General features: G+C 44.1%; 1 protein-coding gene across 2 annotated transcripts in view; it reads left to right on the top strand.

Annotated features, from left to right (window-relative positions):
- The window catches only part of HELZ (helicase with zinc finger), an 842,947-nt gene that overhangs the window by 660,261 nt on the left and 161,223 nt on the right, over positions 1–21,463 (top strand). For both annotated transcript variants that reach the window (XM_053707899.1, XM_053707909.1), the window contains exon 26: positions 14,535–14,611. In XM_053707899.1, coding sequence (XP_053563874.1) covers positions 14,535–14,611 — 77 coding nt within the window. The remainder of the gene's footprint in view (positions 1–14,534; positions 14,612–21,463) is intronic.

Genomic DNA, 21,463 nt, shown 5'->3' with positions numbered 1-21,463 from the left:
CCTCCTGTCCGTCGGTCGAATGACTGGGGTGGGCGGAGCCTAGGAGGGATCATGTGACCAGCTTTGCTGGGACTCTTTGCCATTTCCTGTTGGGGAAGAGAATATCCCACAAGTAAGGATGACGCCGTGGACCGGACACACCGTTGGAGAAAGTAATTTATCAGGTAAGCATAAATTCTGTTTTTTGTTTGTAAAGTTACATTAAATTCAAGTACTTAATGAAAAAGTTGAATGTTAGTGAGGAAGTGTTTTAAAGTTCCTTATATCTGTTTTCTGAGTACATTTTATAATTTTACCGTAAAATAGTTTTCCCTTGCAGTTTAAATTATTTTCCAGTGTGCAAAAATTTGTAAAAGTGATTGACAAGAGCAACAATTTTGTGTTTCCAAGCCTTGATTAGAGTGCAAGCATAGCAATTTTTTTTATTTTCTTATGTTAGATAGTTGGTTTTTAAACCTGTCCTCAGTCCTCCTTAACAGGCCACATTTTTTAGGATATCTGAAGCACAGGTGAAATAATCAGCTGATTAGTAAGCCTGGTTATTTTACCTGCTCTCATCCAAGGTAATCAGGAAAACCTGGCCTGTTGGGGATGCTTGAGGACAGGTTTGAAAACCAGTGTGTTAGATAATGATTGTGAACTTGAATAGCCTAAACTGTTGACTATCACACTAATCAAAATGTTAATTTTTTTCATCACATGGTATGAGAGTCCACTAGGAGGAGGCAAAAGACACACCAGAGCTTTAAACCCCTCCCACTTCCATGATCTTCAGTAATTTTCTTTTGCCTCCTCGGAGTGAAGTCAAAGTGAAGTGCAGATCTTATCGTTGTTGAAAGGGGATCCTCTTACCGATCATCTGAGGCCCAGTTCCTGCTTGCAGTACCTGTCATTCAGAGGGATAGATAAGGAGTTATTAGCCAGGCAGTGTAAACCTATTTTCTCAGTGAGAAATCTCTCAGGCCTCCCAGGTGAAATATGGACTTGTCCACCAATATTCTGGGTTATTCAATGCTGTTACTGACTTCTTGGCATCATGCTCATACGGTCTTGTTTAATTGTAGCAGGTTGCTGCAGCTGTGGTAAGCTAAGTGGACAAAGGTGCTGAGAGTCTGGGGTCTTTAAATTCAGCTTGGTTGGCTTAGTGCGCTAAAAAGTAGCAGTGCTTTAATCAATTACTGTCTGTGTTGCTGTAGCTTCTCAGATTATAGGAAGGCTCTCAGGACCTGTGGAAGTGGTACGGCACTGTGATCATCAGAGCTTGGCTTGAAATTTGGGGTATAATTTCTCCAACATAGGTGTGTCCGGTCCACGGCGTCATCCTTACTTGTGGGATATTCTCTTCCCCAACAGGAAATGGCAAAGAGCCCAGCAAAGCTGGTCACATGATCCCTCCTAGGCTCCGCCTACCCCAGTCATTCTCTTTGCCGTTGTACAGGCAACATCTCCACGGAGATGGCTTAGAGTTTTTTAGTGTTTAACTGTAGTTTTTATTATTCAATCAAGAGTTTATTTTGAAATAGTGCTGGTATGTACTATTTACTCAGAAACAGAAAAGAGATGAAGATTTCTGTTTGTATGAGGAAAATGATTTTAGCAACCGTCACTAAAATCCATGGCTGTTCCACACAGGACTGTTGAGAGCAATTAACTTCAGTTGGGGGAACAGTGTGCAGTCTCTTGCTGCTTGAGGTATGACACATTCTAACAAGACGATGTAATGCTGGAAGCTGTCATTTTCCCTATGGGATCCGGTAAGCCATGTTTATTACGATTGTAAATAAGGGCTTCACATGGGCTTATTAAGACTGTAGACTTTTTCTGGGCTAAATCGATTCATTATTAACACATATTTAGCCTTGAGGAATCATTTTATTTGGGTATTTTGATATAATAATATCGGCAGGCACTGTTTTAGACACCTTATTCTTTAGGGGCTTTCCCAAAGCATAGGCAGAGTCTCATTTTCGCGCCGGTGTTGCGCACTTGTTTTTGAGAGGCATGGCATGCAGTCGCATGTGAGAGGAGCTCTGATACTTAGAAAAGACTTTCTGAAGGCGTCATTTGGTATCGTATTCCCCTTTGGGCTTGGTTGGGTCTCAGCAAAGCAGATACCAGGGACTGTAAAGGGGTTAAAGTTAAAAACGGCTCCGGTTCCGTTATTTTAAGGGTTAAGGCTTCCAAATTTGGTGTGCAATACTTTTAAGGCTTTAAGACACTGTGGTGAAAATTTGGTGAATTTTGAACAATTCCTTCATGTTTTTTCGCAATTGCAGTAATAAAGTGTGTTCAGTTTAAAATTTAAAGTGACAGTAACGGTTTTATTTTAAAACGTTTTTTGTACTTTGTTATCAAGTTTATGCCTGTTTAACATGTCTGAACTACCAGATAGACTGTGTTCTGAATGTGGGGAAGCCAGAATTCCTATTCATTTAAATAAATGTGATTTATGTGACAATGACAATGATGCCCAAGATGATTCCTCAAGTGAGGGGAGTAAGCATGGTACTGCATCATTCCCTCCTTCGTCTACACGAGTCTTGCCCACTCAGGAGGCCCCTAGTACATCTAGCGCGCCAATACTCCTTACTATGCAACAATTAACGGCTGTAATGGACAATTCTGTCAAAAACATTTTAGCCAAAATGAACACTTATCAGCGTAAGCGCGACTGCTCTGTTTTAGATACTGAAGAGCATGACGACGCTAATAATAATGTTTCTGAAGGGCCCCTAACCCAGTCTGATGGGGCCAGGGAGGTTTTGTCTGAGGGAGAAATTACTGATTCAGGGAACATTTCTCAACAAGCTGAACCTGATGTGATTACATTTAAATTTAAGTTGGAACATCTCCGCATTCTGCTTAAGGAGGTATTATCCACTCTGGATGATTGTGACAAGTTGGTCATCCCAGAGAAACTATGTAAAATGGACAAGTTCCTAGAGGTGCCGGGGCTCCCAGAAGCTTTTCCTATACTCAAGCGGGTGGCGGACATTGTTAATAAAGAATGGGAAAGGCCCGGTATTCCTTTCGTCCCTCCCCCCATATTTAAAAAATTGTTTCCTATGGTCGACCCCAGAAAGGACTTATGGCAGACAGTCCCCAAGGTCGAGGGAGCGGTTTCCACTTTAAACAAACGCACCACTATACCCATAGAGGATAGTTGTGCTTTCAAAGATCCTATGGATAAAAAATTAGAAGGTTTGCTTAAAAAGATGTTTGTTCAGCAGGGTTACCTTCTACAACCAATTTCATGCGTTGTCCCTGTCGCTACAGCCGCATGTTTCTGGTTCGATGAGCTGATAAAGGCGGTCGATAGTGATTCTCCTCCTTATGAGGAGATTATGGACAGAATCAATGCTCTCAAATTGGCTAATTCTTTTACCCTAGACGCCACTTTGCAATTGGCTAGATTAGCGGCTAAGAATTCTGGGTTTGCTATTGTGGCGCGCAGAGCGCTTTGGTTGAAATCTTGGTCGGCTGATGCGTCTTCCAAGAACAAGCTACTTAACATTCCTTTCAAGGGGAAAACGCTGTTTGGCCCTGACTTGAAAGAGATTATCTCTGATATCACTGGGGGTAAGGGCCACGCCCTTCCTCAGGATCGGCCTTTCAAGACAAAAAATAAACCTAATTTTCGTCCCTTTCGTAGAAACGGACCAGCCCAAAGTGCTACGTCCTCTAAGCAAGAGGGTAATACTTCTCAAGCCAAGCCAGCTTGGAGACCAATGCAAGGCTGGAACAAGGGAAAACAGGCCAAGAAACCTGCCACTGCTACCAAGACAGCATGAAATGTTGGCCCCCGATCCGGGACCGGATCTGGTGGGGGGCAGACTCTCTCTCTTCGCTCAGGCTTGGGCAAGAGATGTTCTGGATCCTTGGGCACTAGAAATAGTCTCCCAAGGTTATCTTCTGGAATTCAAGGGGCTTCCCCCAAGGGGGAGGTTCCACAGGTCTCAGTTGTCTTCAGACCACATAAAAAGACAGGCATTCTTACATTGTGTAGAAGACCTGTTAAAAATGGGAGTGATTCATCCTGTTCCATTAAGAGAACAAGGGATGGGGTTCTACTCCAATCTGTTCATAGTTCCCAAAAAAGAGGGAACGTTCAGACCAATCTTAGATCTCAAGATCTTAAACAAGTTTCTCAAGGTTCCATCGTTCAAGATGGAAACCATTCGAACTATTCTTCCTTCCATCCAGGAAGGTCAATTCATGACCACGGTGGATTTAAAGGATGCGTATCTACATATTCCTATCCACAAGGAACATCATCGGTTCCTAAGGTTCGCATTCCTGGACAAGCATTACCAGTTCGTGGCGCTTCCTTTCGGATTAGCCACTGCTCCAAGGATTTTCACAAAGGTACTAGGGTCCCTTCTAGCTGTGCTAAGACCAAGGGGCATTGCTGTAGTACCTTACTTGGACGACATTCTAATTCAAGCGTCGTCCCTTACTCAAGCAAAGGCTCACACGGACATAGTCCTGGCCTTTCTCAGATCTCACGGATGGAAAGTGAACGTGGAAAAGAGTTCTCTATCTCCGTCAACAAGGGTTCCCTTCTTGGGAACAATAATAGACTCCTTAGAAATGAGGATATTTCTGACAGAGGCCAGAAAAACAAAGCTTCTAGACTCTTGTCGGATACTTCATTCCGTTCCTCTTCCTTCCATAGCTCAGTGCATGGAAGTGATCGGGTTGATGGTAGCGGCAATGGACATAGTTCCTTTTGCACGCATTCATCTAAGACCATTACAACTGTGCATGCTCAGTCAGTGGAATGGGGACTATACAGACTTGTCTCCGAAGATACAAGTAAATCAGAAGACCAGAGACTCACTCCGTTGGTGGCTGTCCCTGGACAACCTGTCACGAGGGATGACATTCCGCAGACCAGAGTGGGTCATTGTCACGACCGACGCCAGTCTGATGGGCTGGGGCGCGGTCTGGGGATCCCTGAAAGCTCAGGGTCTTTGGTCTCGGGAAGAATCTCTTCTACCGATAAATATTCTGGAACTGAGAGCGATATTCAATGCTCTCAAGGCTTGGCCTCAGCTAGCGAGGGCCAAGTTCATACGGTTTCAATCAGACAACATGACAACTGTTGCGTACATCAACCATCAGGGGGGAACAAGGAGTTCCCTGGCGATGGAAGAAGTGACCAAAATCATTCTATGGGCGGAGTCTCACTCCTGCCACCTGTCTGCTATCCACATCCCAGGAGTGGAAAATTGGGAAGCGGATTTTCTGAGTCGTCAGACATTGCATCCGGGGGAGTGGGAACTCCATCCGGAAATCTTTGCCCAAGTCACTCAGCTGTGGGGCATTCCAGACATGGATCTGATGGCCTCTCGTCAGAACTTCAAAGTTCCTTGCTACGGGTCCAGATCCAGGGATCCCAAGGCGGCTCTAGTGGATGCACTAGTAGCACCTTGGACCTTCAAACTAGCTTATGTGTTCCCGCCGTTTCCTCTCATCCCCAGGCTGGTAGCCAGGATCAATCAGGAGAGGGCGTCGGTGATCTTGATAGCTCCTGCGTGGCCACGCAGGACTTGGTATGCAGATCTGGTGAATATGTCATCGGCTCCACCTTGGAAGCTACCTTTGAGACGAGACCTTCTTGTTCAGGGTCCGTTCGAACATCCGAACCTGGTTTCACTCCAGCTGACTGCTTGGAGATTGAACGCTTGATCCTATCGAAGCGAGGGTTCTCAGATTCTGTTATCGATACTCTGGTTCAGGCCAGAAAGCCTGTAACTAGAAAGATTTACCACAAAATTTGGAAAAAATATATCTGTTGGTGTGAATCTAAAGGATTCCCTTGGGATAAGGTTAAGATTCCTAAGATTCTATCCTTCCTTCAAGAAGGATTGGAAAAAGGATTGTCTGCAAGTTCCCTGAAGGGACAGATTTCTGCCTTGTCTGTGTTACTTCACAAAAAGCTGGCAGCTGTGCCAGATGTTCAAGCCTTTGTTCAGGCTCTGGTTAGAATTAAGCCTGTTTACAAACCTTTGACTCCTCCTTGGAGTCTCAATTTAGTTCTTTCAGTTCTTCAGGGGGTTCCGTTTGAACCCTTACATTCCGTTGATATTAAGTTATTATCTTGGAAAGTTTTGTTTTTAGTTGCAATTTCTTCTGCTAGAAGAGTTTCAGAATTATCTGCTCTGCAGTGTTCTCCTCCTTATCTGGTGTTCCATGCAGATAAGGTGGTTTTACGTACTAAACCTGGTTTTCTTCCAAAAGTTGTTTCTAACAAAAACATTAACCAGGAGATTATCGTACCTTCTCTGTGTCCGAAACCAGTTTCAAAGAAGGAACGTTTGTTGCACAATTTGGCTGCTGTCCGCGCTCTAAAATTCTATTTAGATGCTACAAAGGATTTTAGACAAACATCTTCCTTGTTTGTTGTTTATTCCGGTAAAAGGAGAGGTCAAAAAGCAACTTCTACCTCTCTCTCTTTTTGGATTAAAAGCATCATCAGATTGGCTTACGAGACTGCCGGACGGCAGCCTCCCGAAAGAATCACAGCTCATTCCACTAGGGCTGTGGCTTCCACATGGGCCTTCAAGAACGAGGCTTCTGTTGATCAGATATGTAGGGCAGCGACTTGGTCTTCACTGCACACTTTTACCAAATTTTACAAGTTTGATACTTTTGCTTCTTCTGAGGCTATTTTTGGGAGAAAGGTTTTGCAAGCCGTGGTGCCTTCCATTTAGGTGACCTGATTTGCTCCCTCCCTTCATCCGTGTCCTAAAGCTTTGGTATTGGTTCCCACAAGTAAGGATGACGCCGTGGACCGGACACACCTATGTTGGAGAAAACAGAATTTATGTTTACCTGATAAATTACTTTCTCCAACGGTGTGTCCGGTCCACGGCCCGCCCTGGTTTTTTTAATCAGGTCTGATAATTTATTTTCTTTAACTACAGTCACCACGGTACCATATGGTTTCTCCTATGCTAATATTCCTCCTTAACGTCGGTCGAATGACTGGGGTAGGCGGAGCCTAGGAGGGATCATGTGACCAGCTTTGCTGGGCTCTTTGCCATTTCCTGTTGGGGAAGAGAATATCCCACAAGTAAGGATGACGCCGTGGACCGGACACACCGTTGGAGAAAGTAATTTATCAGGTAAACATAAATTCTGTTTTTTATTTAACCCTTTATTTGCTGTTATGTAAGCCTTTAAATGTTTTTCAGCACTTATTTGACAGTACCTTTTGGTTATTGTTACTGTTTCCCTCTTGAGGGTTTATCGGTTTAACATGTGCCTTTTCTTTCCTCCGGGATTAACTATTTGTGTGCTTTATACTGCTTATTTACTTTAGTCTATATCAGATAGTTAAGCTATTTCTTTACTGGCACTGTGAAGCAAACTGGTGCATCTCCTTCCTCTGGTCTGTCTGCTGATCCTCTAGAAGGAAGATACTTTATCCCCTTCCGGTTTGTGTTGGCTTTTTAAAGATTCTCATGTGTGCCCCCCCCTACTTAGCTTTGTACCTCATGTGCTGAGTCTATTGCTAACCCTAAACACAATTTCTCCAACATAGGTGTGTCCGGTCCACGGCGTCATCCTTACTTGTGGGATATTCTCTTCCCCAACAGGAAATGGCAAAGAGCCCAGCAAAGCTGGTCACATGATCCCTCCTAGGCTCCGCCTACCCCAGTCATTCTCTTTGCCGTTGTACAGGCAACATCTCCACGGAGATGGCTTAGAGTTTTTTAGTGTTTAACTGTAGTTTTTATTATTCAATCAAGAGTTTGTTATTTTAAAATAGTGCTGGTATGTACTATTTACTCAGAAACAGAAAAGAGATGAAGATTTCTGTTTGTATGAGGAAAATGATTTTAGCACCGTAACTAAAATCCATGGCTGTTCCACACAGGACTGTTGAGAGCAATTAACTTCAGTTGGGGGAACAGTGTGCAGTCTCTTACTGCTTGAGGTATGACACATTCTAACAAGACGATGTAATGCTGGAAGCTGTCATTTTCCCTATGGGATCCGGTAAGCCATGTTTATTAAGATAGTAAATAAGGGCTTCACAAGGGCTTATTAAGACTGTAGACTTTTTCTGGGCTAAATCGATTCATTATTAACACATATTTAGCCTTGAGGAATCATTTATTCTGGGTATTTTGATATGATTATATCGGCAGGCACTGTTTTAGACACCTTATTCTTTAGGGGCTTTCCCTAATCATAGTCAGAGCCTCATTTTCGCGCCGGTATGGCGCACTTGTTTTTGAGGACAGCATGGCATGCAGCTGCATGTGTGTGGAGCTCTGATACATAGAAAAGTCTTTCTGAAGGCATCATTTGGTATCGTATTCCCCTTTGGGCTTGGTTGGGTCTCAGCAAAGCAGATTCCAGGGACTGTAAAGGGGTTAAATATAAAAACGGCTCCGGTTCCGTTATTTTAAGGGTTAAAGCTTCCAAATTTGGTGTGCAATACTTTTAAGGCTTTAAGACACTGTGGTGAAAATTTGGTGAATTTTGAACAATTCCTTCATACTTTTTCGCAATTGCAGTAATAAAGTGTGTTTAGTTTAAAATTTAAAGTGACAGTAACGGTTTTATTTTAAAACGTTTTTTGTGCTTTGTTATCAAGTTTATGCCTGTTTAACATGTCTGAACTACCAGATAGATTGTGTTCTGACTGTGGGGAAACCAAGGTTCCTTCTCATTTAACTATATGTATTTTATGTCATAAAAAAATTTAGTAAAAATGATGCCCAAGATGATTCCTCAAGTGAGGGGAGTAAGCATGGTACTGCATCATCCCCTCCTTCGTCTACACCAGTCTTGCCCATACAGGAGGCCCCTAGTACATCTAGTGCGCCAATACTCCTTACTATGCAACATTTAACGGCTGTAATGGATAATTCTATCAAAAACATTTTAGCCAATATGCCCACTTATCAGCGAAAGCGCGACTGCTCTGTTTTAGTAAATTCTGTAGAGCATGAGAACGCTGATGATATGGTTTCTGAAGGGCCCCTACACCAGTCTGAGGGGGCCAGGGAGGTTTTGTCTGAGGGAGAAATTTCAGATTCAGGAAACATTTCTCAACAAGCTGAACCTGATGTGATTACTTTTAAATTTAAGTTGGAACATCTCCGCGCTCTGCTTAAGGAGGTGTTATCCAATTTGGATGATTGTGATTATCTGGTCATTCCAGAACCACTATGTAAAATGGAAAAGTTCTTAGAGGCCCCGGGGCCCCCCGAAGCTTTTCCTATATCCAAGCGGGTGGCGTACATTGTTAGTAAAGAATGGGACAGGCCCGGTATACCTTTAGTACCTCCCCCCATATTTAAAAAATTGTTTTCCTATAGTCGACCCCAGAAAGGACTGATGGCAGACAGTCCCCAAGGTCGAGGGGGCGGTTTCTACTCTACACAAGCGCGCCACTATACCCATAGAAGATAGTTGTGCTTTCCAAGATCCTATGGATAAAAAATGAGAAGGTCTGCTAAAGATGTTTGTTCAGCAAGGTTCCCTTCTACAACCAATTGCATGCATTGTCCCTGTCACTGCAGCCGCGTGTTTCTAGTTTGATGAGCTAGGAAAGGCGATTATTAGTAATTCTTCTTCTTATGAGGAGATTATGGACAGAATTCGTGCTCTTAAATTGGCTAATTCTTTCACCCTAGACGCCACCTTGCAATTGGCTAGGTTAGCGGCGAAAAAATTCTGGGTTTGCTATTGTGGCGCAGAGCGCTTTGGTTAAAAGCTTGGGCAGCGGATGCGTCTTCCAAGAACAAATTGCTTGACATTCCTTTCAAGGGGAAAACACTCTTTGGCCCTGACTTGAAAGAGATTATCTCTGATATCACTGGGGGCAAGGGCCACGCCCTTCCTCAGGATAGGTCTTTTCAAGACCAAAAATAAACCTAAGTTTCGTCCCTTTCGCAGAAACGGATCAGCCCCAAGGGCTACGTCCTCTAAGCAGGAAGGTAATACTTCTCAAGCCAATCCAGCCTGGAGACCTATGCACGGCTGGAACAAAGGAAAGCAGGCCAGGAAACCTGCCACTGCTACCAAGACAGCATGAAATGCGGGCCCCCGATCCGGGACCGGATCTGGTGGGGGGCAGACTCTCTCTCTTCGCTCAGGCTTGGGCAAGAGATGTTCTGGATCCTTGGGCGCTAGAAATAGTCTCCCAAGGTTATTCTCTGGAGTTCAAGGGGCTTCCTCCAAGGGGGAGGTTCCACAGGTCTCAGTTGTCTTCAGACCACATAAGAAGACAGGCATTCTTACATTGGGTAGAAGACCTGCTAAAAATGGGAGTGATTCATCCTGTTCCGTTAGGAGAACTAGGGATGGGGTTCTACTCCAATCTGTTCATAGTTCCCAAAAAAGAGGGAACGTTCAGACCAATCTTAGATCTCAAGATCTTTAACAAGTTTCTCAAGGTTCCATCGTTCAAGATGGAAACCATTCGAACACTTCTTCCTTCCATCCAGGAAGGTCAATTCATGACCAAGGTGGATTTCAAGGATGCGTATCTACATATTCCTATCCACAAGGAACATCATCGGTTCCTAAGGTTTGCATTCCTGGACAAGCATTTCCAGTTCGTGGCGTTTTCTTTCGGATTAGCCACTGCTCCTAGGATTTTCTCATAGGTACTAGGGTCCCTTCTGGCGGTGCTAAGACCAAGGGGCATTGCTGTAGTACCTTACTTGGACGACATTCTGATTCGAGCGTCGTCCCTTCCTCAAGTAAAGGCTCACACGGACATTGTCCTGGCCTTTCTCCGATCTCACGGATGGAAAGTGAACGTAGAAAAGAGTTCTCTATCTCCGTCAACGAGGGTTCCCTTCTTGGGAACTATAATAGACTCCTTAGAAATGAGGATTTTTCTGACAGAAGCCAGAAAAACAAAACTTCTAGACTCTTGTCGGATACTTCATTCCGTTCCTCTTCCTTCCATAGCGCAGTGCATGGAAGTGATAGGTTTGATGGTAGCGGCAATGGACATAGTTCCTTTTGTGCGCATTCATCTAAGACCATTACAACTGTTCATGCTCAGTCAGTGGAATGGGGACTATTCAGACTTGTCTCCGAAGATACAAGTAAATCAGAGGACCAGAGACTCATTCCGTTGGTGGCTGTCCCTGGACAACCTGTCACAAGGGATGACCTTCCTCAGACCAGAGTGGGTCATTGTCACGACCGACGCCAGTCTGATGGGCTGGGGCGCGGTCTGGGGATCCCTGAAAGCTCAGGGTCTTTGGTCTCGGGTAGAATCTCTTCTACCGATAAATATTCTGGAACTGAGAGCGATATTCAATGCTCTCAAAGCTTGGCCTCAGCTAGCGAGGGCCAAGTTCATACATCAACCATCAGGGGGGAACAAGGAGTTCCCTAGCGATGGAAGAAGTGACCAAAATCATTCTATGGGCGGAGTCTCACTCCTGCCACCTGTCTGCTATCCACATCCCAGGAGTGGAAAATTGGGAAGCGGATTTTCTGAGTCGTCAGACATTGCATCCGGGGGAGTGGGAACTCCATCCGGAAATCTTTGCCCAAGTCACTCAACCGTGGGGCATTCCAGACATGGATCTGATGGCCTCTCGTCAGAACTTCAGAGTTCCTTACTACGGGTACAGATCCAGGGATCCCAAGGCGGCTCTAGTGGATGCACTAGTAGCACCTTGGACCTTCAAACTAGCTTATGTGTTCCCGCCGTTTCCTCTCATCCCCAGGCTGGTAGCCAGGATCAATCAGGAGAGGGCGTCGGTGATTTTGATAGCTCCTGCGTGGCCACGCAGGACTTGGTATGCAGATCTGGTGAATATGTCATCGGCTCCACCATGGAAGCTACCTTTGAGACGAGACCTTCTTGTTCTAGGTCCGTTCGACCCACTCCAGCTGACTGCTTGGAGATTGAACGCTTGATCTTATCAAAGCGAGGGTTCTCAGATTCTGTTATTAATACTCTTGTTCAGGCCTGAAAGCCTGTAACCAGAAAAATTACCACATAATTTGGTATATCTGTTGGTGTGAATCTGCAGGATTCCCTTGGGACAAGGTTAAGATTCCTAAGAGTCTATCCTTCCTTCGAGAAGGATTGGAAAAAGGATTATCTGCAAGTTCCTTGATGGGACAGATTTCTGCCTTGTCTGTGTTACTTCACAAAAAGCTGGCAGCTGTGCCAGATGTTCTAGCCTTTGTTCAGGCTCTGGTTAGAATCAAGCCTGTTTACAAAATTTTGACTCCTCCTTGGAGTCTCAACCTAGTTCTTTCAGTTCTTCAGGGGGTTCCGTTTGAACCCTTACATTCCGTTGATATTAAGTTATTATCTTGGAAAGTTTTGTTTTTGGTTACAATTTCTTCTGCTAGAAGAGTTTCAGAATTATCTGCTCTGCAGTGTTCTTCTCCTTATCTGGTGTTCCATGCAGATAAGGTGGTTTTGCGTACTAAACCTGGTTTTCTTCCAAAAGTTGTTTCTAACAAAAACATTAACCAGGAGATAGTTGTGCCTTCTTTGTGTCCTAATCCAGTTTCAAAGAAGGAACGTTTGTTGCACAACTTGGATGTAGTTCGTGCTCTCAAATTTTACTTAGCAGCTACTAAGGATTTCAGACAAACTTAGTCTTTGTTTGTTGTTTATTCTGGTAAACGGAGAGGTCAAAAAAGCAACTTCTACCTCTCTCTCCTTCTGGATTAAAAGCATTATCCGATTGGCTTATGAGACTGCCGGACGGCAGCCTCCTGAAAGAATCACAGCTCACTCCACTAGGGCTGTGGCTTCCACATGGGCCTTCAAGAACGAGGCTTCTGTTGATCAGATATGTAAGGCAGCGACTTGGTCTTCACTGCACACTTTTTCTAAATTTTACAAATTTGATACTTTTGCTTCTTCTGAGGCTATTTTTTGGGAGAAAGGTTTTGCAAGCCGTGGTGCCTTCCATTTAGGTGACCTGATTTGCTCCCTCCCTTCATCCGTGTCCTAAAGCTTTGGTATTGGTTCCCACAAGTAAGGATGACGCCGTGGACCGGACACACCTATGTTGGAGAAAACAGAATTTATGTTTACCTGATAAATTACTTTCTCCAACGGTGTGTCCGGTCCACGGCCCGCCCTGGTTTTTTTAATCAGGTCTGATAATTTATTTTCTTTAACTACAGTCACCACGGTAACATATGGTTTCTCCTATGCAAATATTCCTCCTTAACGTCGGTCGAATGACTGGGGTAGGCGGAGCCTAGGAGGGATCATGTGACCAGCTTTGCTGGGCTCTTTGCCATTTCCTGTTGGGGAAGAGAATATCCCACAAGTAAGGATGACGCCGTGGACCGGACACACCGTTGGAGAAAGTAATTTATCAGGTAAACATAAATTCTGTTTTTACTGCACTTTAGAGTGTGCAAGGGTATTTACCCTATCAAACTTGCTCCCAGGAGAGTTCATCTGAACTATCTCTAAAACGTAAGGATTATATTTACTCTGCTGTTCTATCTTGCTTGCCTCCAGCTGTTAAGCACAAATGTTTGCAAGGATTTGGAGGTGGTTCTATGACCTTTAGCTCATCAGGGACTTCCCTTAGTTCCCCTTAACGATAGAGGTGTGTCTGACTTTCAACAGTCTCGATGAGTCTCAGGACCCTGCTTAGGCGTTAAATGATGTGTCCTTTAAATTAGTGGCTAAATGTAGCCACCAATCAGCAAGCGCTACCCATGGTGCTGAACCAAAAATGGGCCAGCTCTTAAGCTTACATTCCTGCTTTTTTAAATAAAAATACCAAGAGAATGAAGAAAAATTGATTATAGGAGTAAATTAGAAAGATGATTAAAATTGTATGCTCCATCTGATATCCCTTTAATGAATGTTCTATTGATGAGATTTGTAGGGCAGCTACTTGGTCATCTTTACACATTTTGTAATTTTTTTTTATTACTTCTAACATTGCAATTGGCAGGAAAATTATGCAATCCGTTGTGCCTGAAAAGTAACGGCCTGCCTTCACAATTTGTCTCCCCCCCCCCCCCCTCTATTTCACAGTGGTCTTGTGGACTCCAGTGCTTGGGTGTTGATTCCCACACGTGATGACTCGTGGATTCTCATCATCTGATGAAAGAAAACAAAGTATATGCTTACCTGATGATAAATTCATTTATTTCATGATGGTGAGAGTCCACAAGCCCACCCTTTATTTTTGTTAAGGTAGCAGCAGTACTTCTCTTTGCACTTTTTTGCCCCGTTTTATCTTTCCTGCTTTTTTCCCCCTCATCTACTTGGCTATATGTATGACTGAGGGTTATAGCAAGTGGGAGGGCTTTAATGCTCTGATGTGTTGGGTTGTCTTTTACCTCCTCCTAAGGCTCAATATTCCCACGCATGATGACTTGTGGACTCTCACCATCATGAAATAAATTAATTTATCAGGTAAGCATACATTTAGTTTTTGTTTGAATTTTAGTAAATCCAAACATCATAAATGTTATTACTAATGTTCTCTGTGCAAACAATAGGAGTATAATGTATGTTTAACGCAGTTCTTTGACTTATCTTAATTGTTCAGGTAAAAGTGAAAACAATTCAGGACTGGAAATAAATAAGCTACGCACGCCAGAGAAAACGCCTCCAGACTCCAAACAGGTAAAGGGAAATAAGTTCTTATTTCTGTTGCAGACAGACATTTTATTATGTGTCTACTCTAAAAAATTGTGCAATATTTTGTATAATCAACCGTTTCCTTTTATGTGCCATATTGACATGTTCTGAAGTAAAATATTTAGTTGCATTTGTTTTAAACATTGTCAGGTTTGGTATTTAATACATTATTCTTTTGCTAGTCTTTAAAAATCCTGTTAATTTTTTTCTTTCAGTTTCACAGCGAGGGGAAGAGCAGTACTATGTTAGCGGGTTAGATAAAACCATAAACTAGTTTGTGGACAAAGATAACAGTTAGGCATTGCACAGGTGGCAGCATTCTGCTCTTTTTAGAGCTGGATTTATTTGTTTGAAAGTACAGTACACACAGGATTTGCACTTTCAAATAAATAAATCCTGCTCTGAAATGTGCCGAATGCTGCTACGTGCAGGTCATTCATACAATAATAGTAGTGATGAAGAGGTGACACATTTAATAGATAAGTAAGAGGGAGAACAGTTACAAGCTTGCAGAACTCTACAATGCATTTCTTTGGCTGTCAAGAGACCTTAGTGTTCTAAAAGCTTGCAAATGTTTTCTACTGTTTCAAAAATAAAATATGGTTTACTATGCTATGATGGTTAAAAAAAGAGTGCGTTCACATTAAAAGAAAGGAATGATCAAAAGAATCCCAATGATTTACTGTCCTGCTACTTGCAGAAGACAAAGTAAAAAAATGATCTTCTGTTCCCCTGATGATAGTTTTTTGTTTGTTTTTCTTGCCTCATTTTTTTTATAAGAAAATTTTCAGTTAGATAAGTGAAATAAGTCTTTGTAATGAAATAAGTGCTGTCGCACCCTATGCTCCATTGTATTTCAGCCCTATATCTGAAAGAGAAAAGCAAGTTCCTTTGATGTTTGCAATGCTTGAGCTTTAGTAGCATTGTTATGCCTGGAGGATTGATTTCATCTTCAATATCGTATTAAAAAAAAAAAAAAGCAGATATGTATTACAAAATGTGTGTGTGTGTGTGTGTGTGTATATATATATATATATTTCCATCTTAATGGGAGGAGAATCCACGGCTTCATTCATTACTTGTGGGAGGAGGCAAAGACACCACAGCCAAAGGCCCAAATACCTCCCCCAGTCCCCTCATCCCCCACTCATTCTTTGCCTTTCGTCACAGGAGGTTGGCAGAGAAGTGTCGGAAGATTCGGAGTAGTCTCTTATGGAGGGTAGTACTCTTCGGAATGGGACTGGAGTTTTAAGTAGTTCTGTCAGCCTCTCAGTGAGAGCATGGGTGAAAGTTAGAGTCCGGAAATGCAGGGAGAGTCTTTCTGTGAAACCATCCCGACTCAGATTAACAGCTCCTTAAGCAATCGTCATTGACGAGTTTCGCTGCCTGCTTTCAAGTCCATGTCAAGAGCGATGCTACTACCCTGTCACACTTGAAAGGCTGTGTTCCTGTTCCACGGCATAGATTCTGGTAAGATAGTTTCATTTTTACACATATGATAACGCAAGAAGACAGGGTCCACAGTGTGTCTCCTTATATCTGTATAGAATCAAGGGTTAATATCCCCGGAGAGGGGGTTCTATGAACAGGGGGGGGGGCTTTATGCATAATATTCTTTATTGTGTTTGATGCTGCAACATGTGTGAGATGAGGCTCTGGCAATGTGCGAACAGTCAGGTTTTCTTGAGAGATTTCGGCGCAGCCTCTTTTTGGTGCGTTTTTCTCTATAGTTCAGGGGGCGGTTCTGCATGGCACTCCATGTGACCGGGTATGGCCTCTTTAACTTCCTCTTTCTTGATCGGCGGTTGCAGGAGACAAAACGTTTTCTCTGTGGTCCAGGTCATAGTTGGTAGTGAGTGCCCCGGCCATTGGGGATATAAAGGTGTTTTTTAATTCTATCTAGTCTGTAATAAAGGCACAAGCTATGGAGGGCTCTGATATATTAGAGGGTACTCCCTCCTTAACCAGATCTAATACCTGTGTTTATTGTGAGGAGGTTCCGTTAGATCCGCCTACTCAACTTTGTTCCACATGCTTTGATTAAAATTACAATATCTAAAAAGAATAAGATATTTAGTACAACCGAGCTGTCCACCTCTGAGGGTTCTCCGTCCCGCAAGGTGCCTTCCCTACATTAATTTCCGATTAAACATGCAGCTCCCCAGGGCACTACTAAACCTCCCGCGGGAGGGACCCTTTGGCCGCCAGATTTTGCTTATCAGTTGCAAACTGTGGTCACTGTGGCCTTCAATGCCTTACTACGCCCTGCTAAGCGCAAGGTGAAACATAGCTATCCATCGCAGGGGTCATCTACTCCGTTAAATGTCTCTGACAGATTATCCCATGATGAAGACGACACCTCGGAGTACTCTCTCTGGGTCGGAATCAGCGACATCTATACCTCCGGCTGCGGTGGAGCCATACTTTAAGTTTAAAATGGAGCATTTGCGCTTCTTGCTGAAAGAGGTGCTTGCTACGTTGTAGGTTCCGGAACCAAAACCTCCGGAGGACTCTTTGATCCCTAAGCTAGATAGGGTCTACAAGGACAGGGTGGTGCCTCAGGCCTTCCCTTTTCCCGTTAAGATGGCTAATATTAAGAACAAATGGGAGAAACTTGGTTTGTCCTTTTCTCCCTCTACTTCTTTTAAAAAACTGTTCCCCGTTCCAGACTCTCAGCTTGAACTGTGGGGGGCCGTTCCTAAGGTGGATGGAGCTATCTCTAGGCATGCTAAGCGTACAACTATCCCACTTGAGGATAGTTTGTCGTTCAAAGAACCCATGGATAAAAAATTAGAATCCATGTTGAGAAAGATGGTTCAACTCACAGGGTTTGTATTTCAACCGGCAGCTGCGGTGGCTGGAGCTGCTACCTACTGGTGTGATGCTCTGTCAGTTATGGTCGAGGTGGAGACTCTCCTCGAGGAGATACAGGAAAGAATTAAGGCCTTGGGTGGCTAATTCGTTTATCTGTGATGCAAATATGCAGATTATTCGCCTAAATGCCAAGACATCATGGTTCTCTGTTCTAGCCCATAGGGCTTTGTGGTTAAAGTCGTGGTCTGCTGACATAACTTCCAAGTCTAGATTACTCTCCCTCCCGTTTCAGGGGAAAGTTCTGTTTGGTCCAGGCCTGGACTCTATTATATCCACGTTCACGGGAGGCAAGGGTGCTTTCCTACTGCAGGATAAGAATAAGCCTAAGGGGTTTACTTTTCGTCCCTTTCATTCGGACAAGTCCCAATGCCAGCAACCTTCTGTGAAACCTGAGCAGTCCAAGGGATCTTAGAAACCTGCTTAATCTTGGAACAAAGCCAAGCAGAGCAAGAAGCCAGCTAAGACAAAATCGGCATGAAGGGGTGGCTCCCGATCCGTCTCTGGATCGCGTAGGGGCCAGACTATCGCTTTTCATGGAGGCTTGAATGAGAGACGGTCAGGATCCTTGGGTTCTAGAGGTCATCGCCCAGGGATAAAGGATAGGGTTCGACTCATCCGCCCAGGGGCAGATTCCTTCTGTCAAACCTATCTTCAATTCCAAAGAAGAGAGACGCCAGTACCTCTAGCGGAAAGAGGTCTGGGGTATTATTCAAACCTTTTTGTGGTCTGAAAGGAGGACATGTTTCACCCGATTCTAGACGTAAAGTGTCTAAACAAATTTCTGTTGGTCCCATCGTTCAATATAGACGATCTGGTCCATTCTGCCCCTAGTTCAAGTGGGACAGTTTATGACTACAATACATTTGAAGAATGCTTACCTTCTCGTGCCAATCTACAAGGATCACTTCAGATTCCTAAGATTTGCGTTTCTAGACCAACACTTCCAAATTGTGGCCCTACCGTTCGGTCTGGCGACTGCCCCAAGAGTCTTTACGAAGGTTCTGGGAGCGCTACTCGCAGTAGCAAGAGCCAGAGGTATTGCAGTGGCACATTATCTGGATGACATCCTGGTCAAGGCTTCATCATGCAGTCTAGCAGAGGCCCATTTGAGGACTCTTCTTTTCCTTCTTCGATCCCATGGATGGAGGATAAACGAGGGAAAGAGTTCCCTGGTTCCCAGCAACAGAATGGAATTTGTGGGCACGATCATAGATTTCATATCCATGAAGATATCCCTTACAGATCAGAGATGTTGCAAGATTGCGTCCAGCTGTCTTGCCCTTCAGACCTCCTTCAGGCCATCTGTGGCCCGGTGTATGGAGGTGATTGGGCTCATGGTATCCAGCATAGATGTCCGTTCCATCTCAGACCTCTTCAGTTGTGCATGTTGAGACAGTGAAACGGCGATCACTCAGATCTATCCCAACAGATCTCCCTGGACAACCGAACGAGGGAATCCCTCTCTTGGTGGATCTACCCTGGCCAACTGCCCAGGGGACATCCTTCTTGAGACCTTCCTGGAAGATTGTGACGCAAATCTGTCAGGATGGGGAGCGGTTTGGGGTGCCAGGAAGGCACAGGGCAGGTTGACTCTAGAGGAGTCGCTTCTCCCAATCAATATTCTGGATCTTCGAGCGATCTTCAATGCTCTGAGGGCTTGGCCCCTCATGGGGCCGTCCCGATTCATCAGATTCCAATCGGACAACATTACCTCGGTGGCTTACATCAACCATCAGGGAAGAACGAGAAGTTCCCTAGCCATGAGGGAAGTTTCTCGGATTCTGGAATGGGCGGAGACCCAAAACTGTTCGCTATCAGCGATCCACATTCTGGGTGTGGACAACTGGGAAGCAGATTTTCTCAGGAGACAATCGTTTCATCCGGGGGAATGGTCTCTCCATCCCGAGATGTTTGCGGAGATCTGCAACAGATTGTGGACGCCGGAGATAGATCTCATTGGGTCCAGATTCAACTTCAAGCTACCCAGGTATGGGTCGTGGTCCAGGGATCTCCAGGCATAGCTGATAGATGCTTTAGCAGTGCCTTGGGAGTTCAACCTAGTCTACATATTTCCACCGTTGCCACTTCTACCTCGAGTAGTGGCCCTCGAGTAGTGGCCCGCATCAAGCAGGAGCAAGCTTAGACTATTCTGATTGCTCCGTCGTGGCTGCGGAGGATGTGGTTTGCGGATCTGATGGGGATATTCTAGTCTCCTCCATGTGTTTACCTTGTCGCAGGGATCTGCTGGCTCAGGGTCCCTTTCTACATCAAAATCTCGATTCTCTGAGGCTGACTGCATGGAGATTGAAAGCTTAGTTATAGCCAAGAGAGGATTTTCTGAGAGAATGATTGATACTCTCATTCAAGCCAGGAAGCCGCTCACTCGTCGCATCAATCATAAGGTTTGGAGGACCTACTTGTCCTGGTGTGTGGAACGTGGATAATCCCTGGCATAAGGTTAGGATATCCAGGATCCTGTCCTTCCTCCAGGATGGGTTGGAGAAGGGATTGCCGCCAGTTCCTTAAAAGGACAGATTTCGTCTTTATTGGTACTGTTACACAAGAAGCTTGCGGAACTTCTTTATATTCAGTCCTTTGTTCAGGCTCAGGCCTGTCTTTAGAAATTCCGCTCCCCCTTGGAGCTTAAATTTGGTACTTAAGATTTTGCAGAAGGCTCCCTTTGAGCCTATGCATTCGCTTGACATTAAAACTCTTTCTTGGAAGGTTCTATTCCTACCTGGCTATTGCATCGGGACGCAGAGTCTCTGAGATGGCGGCCTTGGAATGTGAGCCTCCTTATCTGGTTTTTCACGCCGATAAGGCTGTTCTTCGCACTGGGTTGGGATTTCTTCCCAAGGTTGTGTCGAATAGTAACATCAATCAGGAGATAGTGGTTCCTTCCTTCTTCAAAGGAAAGGTTGCTTCATAATTTGGATGTGGTTCGAGCCTTGAAGTTCTATCTTCAGACCACGAAAGAATTCAGACAGACTTAATCTTCATTTGTTGTGTATTCGGGGAGCACAGGGGACAGAAGGCTCTTCACTTCCCTATCCTTTTGGTTGAGGAGCTTGATTAGCTTGGCATATGAGATTGCGGGACATAAGCCTCCTCAGAGGATTACGGCTCACTTAACTAGGGCTGCGGCCTCTTCATGGGCCTTTAAAGGGCCATAATACCCAAATGTTTAAACTCTTGAAAGTGATGCAGTATAGCTGTAAAAAGCTGACTAGAAAATATCCCCTGAACATCTCTATGTAAAAAAGAAAGATATTTTACCTCAAAAGTTCCTCAGTAGCCACCTCCCATTGTGAAGGATTTCTAAGCAGCGTTTTAGTGTGTCTGTCCTCGGACAGCTGAAAGGATGAGCCTCATGAACTCTCATATTATTTCACCAATCAGGTAAAGGAAGCTTACTATGAAATCTCATGAGAGTTAAGTGAAATCTCATGAGATCACAGTAAGAGTTCATGACCTCAGCACTGCTGATGCTGATTGGCTGCTGTTCATTTCTTCATTTTTTTTATTTTTACCTGCAGCTGGGAGCAGGTGAAGTATAACTTTTTACACAGAACTTACTCTGCTGAGCTGAGGAGATTGTGAGGTAAAATATCTTCCTTTTTTACATAGAGATGCTCAGGTGATATTTTCCTGTCAGCTTTTTACAGTTATACTGCATCAGTTTCAAGTGATTTAGCATATTCCCTTTAAGAATGAGGCCTCTATGTAGCAGATTTGTAAGGTGGCTACTTACATACTTTTACAAAGTTTTATGTTTTTGCTTCGGGGGGAAGCAGCTTTTGGGGGAGAGGTTTTGCAGGCTGTGGTGCCCTCCGATTAGGGTCCGCCTCTTTTGCCCTCCAGTTTTTTTCATTCAGTGTCCTCTAGAGCTTGGGTATTTGTTTCTTACAAGTAATGAAAGAACATAAATTATGCTTACCTGATAATTTAATTTCCATCTGTTGG

This window comes from Bombina bombina, chromosome 1 (assembly GCF_027579735.1).
Source record: "Bombina bombina isolate aBomBom1 chromosome 1, aBomBom1.pri, whole genome shotgun sequence".
In the NCBI taxonomy this organism is placed as follows: domain Eukaryota; kingdom Metazoa; phylum Chordata; class Amphibia; order Anura; family Bombinatoridae; genus Bombina; species Bombina bombina.
Note: the sequence above shows the minus strand (reverse complement) of the source record. Positions and strands in the feature narration are given on the sequence as shown.